This window comes from Dufourea novaeangliae, unplaced genomic scaffold (assembly GCF_001272555.1).
Source record: "Dufourea novaeangliae isolate 0120121106 unplaced genomic scaffold, ASM127255v1 scaffold246, whole genome shotgun sequence".
NCBI classification, from domain to species: Eukaryota; Metazoa; Arthropoda; class Insecta; order Hymenoptera; family Halictidae; genus Dufourea; species Dufourea novaeangliae.
The window spans coordinates 1454718-1464659 of record NW_015374139.1 but is presented as its reverse complement, the minus strand read 5'-3'; the positions used below and the strand labels follow the sequence as shown (position 1 = coordinate 1464659).

Here is a 9942-nt window from a genome sequence, read left to right as displayed (position 1 = left end):
TAGCGAATTGCAATTAATATGCAATAACTCGCTTTGTAAATTGCGAGTTAACTTGCTTTCTGTAGAGGAAAAATACTTTTATTGTACTACGCGTGTCGTGTGTTATTCAACTCTGTAATTGTACGTTCAAAAAGAGTCTGTGCTTTAATAAAATACGAAATATCTATTTTCAGTTTTTAATTTTGATCAAACAGGGTTCCCGGTTCCTTCTCATTGAATTGAATCGATTGTATCGTATCCTCTTTTGGAAACAAAAGAGTATGAATTGCACGATATAGAACACACCAGCAGTTTCAGGTACGAAAATATATACATACATACATACATACATACGCGCGCGCGCGCGCGCGTGTGTGTGTGTGTGTGTGTGTGTGTGTGTGTATTACTCTCCCCCACAGTTCATGCACGTGTATGTGTGTGTGTATTACTTTCGACCATGCGCTACAAAATATAACCGAAAGTTTTATAAATGACGTACTTGTAAAAATCGAGCGTCGACGATTATTTATATAATAAATATCGAAACGGTAAATACCAATCGTCCTTTTGCATATAAATAGTTCTATCAACGACACTTTATGCTCGCGTCTTGTTTTCCTTTCTTAACGCTTTTCGTTGTTAACCGTTCATTCAAGCTCAACTATTGTTTAATAACTTAAATCTATTCGACGTAATGGTGTTCAATTACATTGACGCGTGTGTATGTGAGAGATACCTATACGTTTTCCGTGTTCATCATCGATATAACAAACAAATGATGGACCATTTGTCACTATCGTACACGGAAGACGAATCGACCGACGCATTTGCAAATATTGCTGCCGCGATCGAAAACTCTCTTTAACGTGCATGATCGCAATTTACACAACAGTATTCTGGGTATTGGCAAAAACAAAACGTGTCTTTTCGTTTATGTGTCACTTTTCCACAATTTAATTGTTTTGTCATTTTCAAGAGCAGCTGATGCTATAATGTTATCCGTGGGATGACATGTTGTACAAAGCACGACGTCTACGAATCGGTAAAAAAATTGTAATTAGTACATCGTATTTTCGTATCAGTTGGGCCGCTTGCATTATAAATTAAATTAAATTATTGCTGTGTACCTGTGTGACCTTGTAATTTTTGAACTATCTCTTTGGTCTGCAAATTCCAAATGTACACCATATTGTCTTCCGAACCCGAGACAATCCACTGTGGACAGTAAACAAAAGTTGAATGAACCAACGAAAAGCGTGCAAGTGTTGAAGTATAAAAGATGCTTGATACATAAGGACGCGCGCACCTTTCCTCCTGTGACAGAAAAGTTTGCAAATATACAATATTTCTCGTTTTTATGGCCAGTGTACGTTTTCAAACATTTCCCCTTACTATAATCCCAAAGTTTTAACGTGTTGTCTAGGGTAGCCGCTAAAATATATTTTCCATTTGGCGAAAACTTCACAAAAGAAACGGGAGGGTTATCATCGTCTATTAATGTTTTTAAACACTGCCCCGACGCTGTATCCCAGATTCGACTGTACAATCATATGTGGATTAGTACAGTTTCCATTTATTCATTTATCTGTAGTTCGATATTACTCTGTTCAATCTAGTAAAAAAGAAGAAAAGATACGTGCTCACCATAAGCCATCGTAGCTACTGGAAACAATCAATGATCCATCTCTATTGAAGTGTACTGCACTTACGGGATCCGAGTGAGCAGGTAACGTTTTTAAACATTTTCCAGTTCTAACATCCCATATTCGAACACTTTCGTCAAACTAACAGTATTCTTTATAATAGCAATTTTCGAAGCGAGCATAGATAAATGAACGATTTATGCCGGCAAACTCCATTTTCCATAAACATGTAACATATCCCCTTTAACATTTGATCGACAGTGTGAGATGCGGTTAAGGAAAACCAAATTTTATCTCGGTTATAAATTCAATTCCATTGCACGATTATCCTATCATTTGTTTCGTTAAAGCACACACATAGTTTTCAATTGCTTGTACAGATACATTTACATGTATAGAAATCCAAAAGTTTGCGTGCATAAGGATATATGTACATAGAAATACTTACGGAACCGGAAACTATAAGATTTGATTGTGGGTTAAAATTGCAACAAAATACATAATTACTATGGCCTTTCAATGTCTTTAAACACTTGCCCTGTAAGCAAAACGAAGAAAACAAAGAAGATGACAATTATCAATAATAAAGCTCATCAGAGAAAGGATAGAGAAAAGCATTAGTTTCCCAATACATTGAGACTTTACTTGTAAAGAAATCTCTAATCTGTATGTTCTTGATTGCAAACTTACAGAACTTAACTCCCAAATCTTCAATGTTTTATCATCGGATGCAGACACTAATAACCTACTATCGCTGGACCAAGCTACATCTGAGATACCCAGTTTATGACCAGATATAGTTTTTTCAAACTTTCCATCATAGGATCCCCATATTTTTATCAATTTATCAGCAGCTGAAAAGAACAAATTCTATTTAGCTTAACTATTGTATAGCCTGTGTAAATGTATATACCAAGAAATCTCTATTTACAAGAACTCGCAAGCCATTCTCCATTGGGACTAAATTTTACAGAAGAAACTGCTTTAGTATGACCTGCCAAAGTATATTTCAGAGTATAATTTGGTTTCTGAAAACAAACAAAAAATGAAGAATGAAATAATCCGAATGATCATGGAATATTGAAGTATAGGTAGTTAAAAAAAAAAAAACTAATAAAAACCATATAAATCACAACGAAATGGAAAACTAAATGCTCGCTTGTGCTCACCAGCGTTGAGCTGCTCTTGGTTCCACTGGCAGGAGTGCTTGTCGTATTATTGACGGATGTTTGATGACCTGGCGATGGTCCGAGTGGTACCATTTTCGTACGAAATAATATACTTATCTACGATATAAATGAAGATTATAACGATAAATTACACGGGGAAACAATAGCGATTCCTAGTGTCATTTGCCATTCGAACCTCGTATGAAAGTCCAGAAGAAATGTACTATGTATATACGCTTCTCCACCACGTTGTTGAAACGACCAAAAGTTTATTCGTTTAAAATTACTTTATGTGACTGCATCCTAAAGTTTTAATGTATATAATACTTCTTTACTAAATGTATCTTTTCATTTTCTTCGAATCACTAACGCACGTGTGATCAAAGAAGATCTTGTTTACTATTTATTGCTACCTACCAAGCGTTGAATCGCGAAATTATCGCTTGTGAAATTTCCAAATTTTTATTCGTTCGTTCTGCTTTGTATCGATCCTTTCTTCTAATTTTCGCTTTTGTTTCCTACCATGTGCATTTACATTAGAGAAACAGTATTTTATTCTGCGGAACCTCCGGATTATTTACAGCTACCTTGGCATTACTTATGTTTTATACGCATTGGATCAGCATTGATACGCATACAAAACGGAAAACAATAAAAATGCTACCTTCATGACATTCGAGAATCAACTACAGCTAGCGCCACCTAAAATGCATGCGCTAGCTCTAGTAAAATCAGAGACATCAGAGTCAGAGGTAAAGTAAAAGCGGTAAAAGCAAAGGACCACTGATTAACATATATGTATATATATGTACATATGTATAACAATATACATATATGTATGTACATAACACTACAGATCAGTACCGAGGACGGAATCTATTCCTTTTTACAATGATTTTGTTTTTGCTAAATCTTTGTTTTCTTTTATTTGCTCGTTTTGTAGACTAGCGGTCAAAATAGATACTCAAATATATCGTTATGCACCACGCTGCGATAACTCGAAACTGCTCGAAATCTTCGAGACACCTCGAGACTCGAGACCAGTAAAACATTTCTTGTATGACATTCAATGGTATGTAACGAAATGAACGAAACGTACGGAATTTTCCAACGATCGCGATGATCACAATATCAAATATGTAGTTCATAGAAATTTCTTGGATCAACGTTGTGCATAACGAGTGTCCCCATATCCCGAGCAAACTCGGCTTGCGTTAGGAAAAAAATTGGCGTAGGAAAAATGCCATCTACCATTTGAATTCGGAAGTTTCTGAAATTTATGCCAAATTACCATGCATTTTAACATTTACTTCAGTACTTGAAATAAATTTACAAAGTGCTAGGAGGCCCTTATCCTACGTCACTTTTTCTCCTAGTGGAAGCCGAGTTTACTCGTATGTGTACATCTCACACACACGGGGTCTCTTATGCATGCTCCGGGGGTTCAAAGACCCCCTTTAACAAACTACTACACCGTACATATTACACACACGGGGTCTCTTATACAAGCTCCGGGGGTTCTATGACCCCACTTACCAAGCTACTACACAGTTCATCGGGATCATTAATACATTTAAAGGATTACCCCTATCACGAGAGTTTCCGGACCTGTATAGACGACCGTGGTCGATACTCACTCCATTCGATACGAGTATTTTTGTTCGATACCTACTTGGTATCGATATCAAAAGTACTCGGTATTGAAACAAACGTATCGAGTAATGTACTTGTATTTACTTGTATCGATTCATCCCTAGTTACACGTCAGTGCAGATCACGGTCGTAGGGATTTCGGAAGTGTCGAAAGTGGGAACGATTCGAGGGTGGGGACCTGGAGACTGTGTTATCTCTGTTGATTTGGCGGATTTGGCCCGCTACACTTGGACAGGCTTGCTCATTGTCAGTGCTGTTTAGGGCCTTTAGGAACTTCAACAAACTTCAGGCTGCTTCAGGTCGCTTCAGGTCTGTTCAGCCCAGTTCAGCCTGTTTTTTTGTGGGTTTTATGGTATTGTACAGTATTGTATATGTAGTATGTCATAGTATGTTGATAATTTGTAAGATTTTTCTGCATGTGCGCCGTCACATACCGTAGGCTCATAGGCAACAGAACATTCTGGAACAAAGGCAAGAGCTTTCATTTTGGCTGGTGATTTTTGTATTATCGGAGTGAAGTAGACAATTATTTTAACTGTCAGTATAACCACGTATAACTACAGACTGCTTGGTGTTTATACATACATTGTACATTGTTAAATTGTACCATGCTTACTTTTACACGCTTCATCAAGTCTTATCAAATGCCTTTACACAATAAATACAGTGCTAACCCAAAAATTAGGTAGCTCTTGTAAGTACATACGTACATACATACATACACATTATGCATACAGTGAGTTACAGAAATATTCGTACCCTCGCAATTCTTGAATTCAAAACGACTAATGATTGTTTAACAATATATATGTTCTGAAATGTTTATCACTAGAGATGTGTAGTGCAATAACTACACTTTCGAATGATATGTTGCTTATTGGAAAATAACAATTCATAGAAATATATATAATAAGTGAAAACTCCTGTGACTCACTGTACATATTATCAAAATTAGCATGTACAATGTATATTTAGTTATAATGTTTCGGTTTTTCAAGTAAAACCTATGATAACTATTTGTACACACAAGTGTTCGAAATTGAAGGATATAATCTGGAAAAAGTAAAGCAGAGTCTATGAGGTCGCAAGTGGAATCTGGTGCAGAATTATTCGCGAGACTAAATGGTAAACCGAGTCTCAGAGGGCTAGATGACACGTTGTTTCTCGAAGGGCCTGGAAATACAGACACCATAGAGATAAATGGCGAACATTCGACTGGAAAAACTCTTCTCCTCTCTCGTCTAGTTGCAAAGTGCATCTTGCCAGATTATAATGGAACTGTCCGAATTAAAGGTTGCAGTGCTTCAGTCGTATTAATAAATACAGATCATCATTTTCAAGTCTCACAATTAATCGAAATAATGACCAATATTGTGAACGTTGCTTATGCTACACCGTTTACGTTCGATACGATCAACTCGGATATTGATAAAATAAACGCTGTCCGAAATTCGTTGCGTAATCTACGTATCATCGATTGTTACAGTAGTGAGCAATTTCGTCTAACGTTACGTACACTAGACGATCTATTTCTTAGCAATGCTGGAATTGCCCTTTTAGCAATTGACAGTATAACAGCGTATTATTGGCAGGATCGTGAAAACTGCGTAATCAGTATTGATTCCTATGTAAGCAAATTGTTGAGACTTGTCAAAATGCATACAAATAGATTCAATGTAACAACAATATATACGAAACTTCCCGCATCTGTCGACAATTGTAAAGGGAAACAACTTATGGCAAACCATTCAGCGAATACTATTGAGTATAAGATACATTTGCGCAAAATACACGGTTCGCAAAATTTTACTTGCATATTAGAGACAGGTCAAAGTAGCAAAAGAATGCGTTATTCCATTTTATCGAGTGGTATTAAGTGGTTAGCTGATCAAGGAGAAGGATAAATTCTAGATTATATTTACAAATTTTATTAAGGCAGTGTATCATTTGAAGAATATTTTCTCCACTACATCCAGTGGATTTAACAGTCTGGATCCTGCTAATATTATACAGGGTGTTTTATTCTTATTATGTATCGCAGTAGTATCTTGTACTAATTTTGCTTCCTCAGCGGTAAATCCTCCGATAATGTATATTAAAATATACGGATTGTCACGGGCATGACGCTTTACTTTACCTCTTAAGAGTAAACTATAATATACAAGACGAGTTTCGATGGATTGTGTTTTAGTTGAATAAATATCATATCTGGGGTTGTTGAAATGCTTACTTGAAACCAGCTGAAATTAACGACGATGATCGTTGACGAAGATCTCTTAGTTCTCGAACTGTACCCGGTGAAATTATATCTCTTGTTATTTGTTCTAAAATACTGATAGGGCGATTCGTTTCTTGGGAATATGCCTTTATCATCAAAAATCTTAAAATAATTGAAATATTATAAGAAGAAATTTAACGAATCATAGAAAATTTCTAGTTTCCAGTTTGAAGTCTTACTTGTAGTCTTGTAGCGTCGAACGTTGGTTCGCGACTGATCGAAGTGTATGAATAATACTCGCGGCTATTTTATATGATGTTTCCCGCGCTGCGACCACGTCGTTCACTTCTAGTATAAAATAACACGATGATAAAATGATTTGCAAATTATGGTGTTCAAGCCCAACATATGGCATAAATACATACCCAACAATTGCAAAGTTCGTCGATAGGTGGATATCGTGTTAGTTGACGGACTCCTTTTAAGAACTTCATAGTCTTCGAAAATTGCATCCGCAATTGATTCCTCTAGTTGCTGTTCTTGCTGTGAGGAAAATTGAATTTGTGTTCCCGCGAGGGCGTAAACATGTATTAGCAACGCAAACAAGTTTTCAATGTCGAGTCCTCTGTGAATTCGTGTTCTTATAATGTTACTCAACTAAAACAATGTTTGACTGATTTTTATTCGGCGATATACACATGTTGCGTAAACACGACTGAAATGGAACAACTGGTTATACTTGCGTAAGTATACTCGAGGATTCTCGGCTGACGGAAAGATTTTGCAATACTAATTTCTCTAAGCTAGTTAGTAATTCGAATTGACTGGTTTTTTGGGACGTCGATGCTTCGACTATTGCCAGGATGCTCTGCGTCATGGATAAATTACAATTGAAAGCAATCGAAGCGTATGTCCGATACATGGGAAAAAGTAAAAGGAAACTCAGAAAATTACCTGCACCTTCTCTGTATGAACCATCACAGAATCGATTTTGTTGGTAACCTGAATTTTACCAAGGGCTTTTTCTAAACTGTGACCGGAAATTCTCATTGGATTTCTCAATTTTGGACTATCCTTTGTAGAAGCCATATTGTTTAGCGACTGATTGGCCACAGCTAATAACTTTTTTTCATTTTCTAAGATAAACAAATCAATCGTAGTTTTCTCTAGATTCGCCAAGCAACCGGGTACTTCGTGTGCCCGTAAAATTCCCTTAAGGATCGTAAAAGGAAAAACATGTATAATCGAAACGATTAAACCGAATCTGTTTCATAATAAGATATCTTGCATCATGTGTTACCCTTATCGTTCCAAATACGGGAGACGTTTTGATTGCTATATCATTATTGTGTTGCGGCAAACGCGGAAATGCTCGCAATATTTTCGTGAGAAACGATTCCACATTATTGCTAGAGGGTGTGCAGAGGTCTAGCGTTCTGTCTATTAAAATAAGGGATACTCCTAATTCTTCGACTTCTGATAGACGCTATAACAATAATGAGTAATCAACTTTACATCTATTTATTATTTTGTTATTTTACTACTTACATTTTGACGAATACCATTAGCCATGTGGTTCTCTAAATTCTCTGCAAGGAGACTGCTGAATTTTCCAACAGAATAAGTGTCTAATTTGGCGTTTATACTGTCAAATAGTTTGTAGAATGAATTTGCCAGAAGACTTATTTCGGGAAGCATATCTTCTGTAACATTAGTGTCTAAAGGTGGCATAAAATCTCCGAAAGCAGGTGTCACGAATAGGTAGTCATTTAAAGGGGCAATAAGAAGCGGTATGTGGATAATGTTAACAGAAAGATCCTGCAAATTAATTTATTGTACTTAAAGTAAGAAGTTAAAAATAACAATGACTTGTGGATAAAAATAGTATGAAATGGTTACAATGACTAAACTGTAAAATTTTACGTCTTCTTAGCGTGTGTGTTAAGAAAGTTCGTTACTGGCCTTAATTTACTTTAGCATAACAGAACCTTACGTAGAGAAAATATGCTCCTACTTAACACATTCGGGACCAACGAAATATTATTAACAAGACCGTCCCCAGCAGATGAAAAAGTTTATGTATATTTCATGTATTCCGAGTCATCGACCAAAAGATAGATGTGTATCACACGACTCATATGCTGGGTTGTTGGTCTCGAGTGTGCTTCAAAAGTGCCTTGTCTGTAAAATGGTCTATATAAACATGCATATTTGCATAAAATTCCATAGTCTAATGATGACATAAATAACAAATAAATAATAAACAAACTTGTGACGGATTCCTTGAAGCCATCCAAATTTTAATGTCCCTTTTTAATTTAATATAATTCAACTTCTCCTCTGTTAAATGGACTCCGGGATAATCGGTAGTGCAACAAGGAACACTACAATATATTGTGCAGCTGTCAAATGTATTTTTTGCTAAAATCATCTTGATTGTTCGTTGGTAAAATGCTGGATCGCCAGCGGTTGATACAATAACAGCTTTTTTGCTGTTCTTTACCTCTGAATACTGAAAACCATAAGAGTTGTATCTGTTCAAATGTTTGTCGGATACAAGGACATTGAGAATGAACATTTGTTTCTGTTATTTTTTTGATTTCGTGCGACGGTTAAATATAATTGATGTACTCACTAGAAAATGATACATTCCAAGTTCATGAACTGCGATTGCACCAACATTTCTCAAAGCCGTGTAACCTTTGCCAGCTGTATACCAATGTAAGCATTCGGTTGCATATTGATCTATGTAAACTACAGCACCGTGTACTTCCGTGAATATATTTGCCCAACATTCGGAATTGAACTTTTTCATTTCCAAAATAAGATTCGTCATTTTGGTTCTCTTTCTTTTTTTGTTTGTTTCTTTTTATGTATATACGTTGTAGCTACATTAGGAACAACTTTCTTGATTTTTTATTATGTTCGCGGCAACCCGCTTCTTCTTATTCTATTATACAATCTGTAATACTTTATTTAAAACTTTAATTAATATGCAAAGCTTCCGTAGAAATAACAAAACATAAGTTACTATTTTTACCACTGGCGATAAGTCTCTCTTAACGAAACGTGACAAACATGTCCATTACTTAAACTTAAAGAATAAAATTAATATGTATTTATATAGATATATAAGATCGTATATATAATTGTCGCCGAGTCGTACGGTGAGTAATTAAAACTGTCGACTTCTAATCACTTTGAAACACTTCTAATTGGACACCTCGCTTGACCTCGCTTCTATTCACTTCTATTTGCTTCTATTCTTGCTTGAAGTCAC

At 35.9% G+C, this 9942-nt stretch overlaps 3 protein-coding genes across 4 annotated transcripts; 1 reads left to right on the top strand and 2 right to left on the bottom strand.

Annotated features, from left to right (window-relative positions):
- Nucleotides 1-894: 894 nt before the first annotated feature.
- Nucleotides 895-3463, bottom strand: LOC107191396 (protein will die slowly). Its single transcript, XM_015580425.1, has 10 exons — nt 3209-3463; nt 2988-3094; nt 2792-2908; nt 2554-2650; nt 2313-2476; nt 2071-2160; nt 1624-1763; nt 1286-1517; nt 1107-1194; nt 895-1011 (listed from the first exon to the last, which is right to left on the bottom strand). Exons 3-10 carry the CDS (start codon nt 2882-2884, stop codon nt 911-913), a joined length of 1005 nt encoding a protein of 334 aa, XP_015435911.1. The 5' UTR covers nt 2885-2908; nt 2988-3094; nt 3209-3463; the 3' UTR covers nt 895-910.
- A 1446-nt stretch (nt 3464-4909) lies between these two features.
- On the top strand, nt 4910-6364 carry LOC107191346 (DNA repair protein XRCC2). The gene is made up of 2 exons (XM_015580364.1): nt 4910-5138; nt 5490-6364. Exon 2 carries the CDS (start codon nt 5521-5523, stop codon nt 6346-6348), a length of 828 nt encoding a protein of 275 aa, XP_015435850.1. The 5' UTR covers nt 4910-5138; nt 5490-5520; the 3' UTR covers nt 6349-6364.
- LOC107191345 (sec1 family domain-containing protein 2-like) lies at nt 6320-9788 on the bottom strand. Of its 2 annotated transcripts, none has more exons than XM_015580362.1 (11): nt 9703-9788; nt 9298-9632; nt 8932-9174; nt 8211-8480; nt 7963-8148; nt 7617-7874; nt 7402-7530; nt 7088-7319; nt 6902-7010; nt 6675-6824; nt 6320-6595 (listed from the first exon to the last, which is right to left on the bottom strand). In XM_015580362.1, the coding sequence occupies exons 2-11, from the start codon at nt 9496-9498 to the stop codon at nt 6388-6390; spliced, it is 1986 nt and encodes a 661-aa protein (XP_015435848.1). In that variant the 5' UTR covers nt 9499-9632; nt 9703-9788; the 3' UTR covers nt 6320-6387. The 2 variants fall into 2 exon arrangements, with proteins under 2 accessions (XP_015435848.1, XP_015435849.1); XM_015580363.1 differs by having other exon boundaries at nt 6902-7007.
- Nucleotides 9789-9942: the final 154 nt, after the last annotated feature.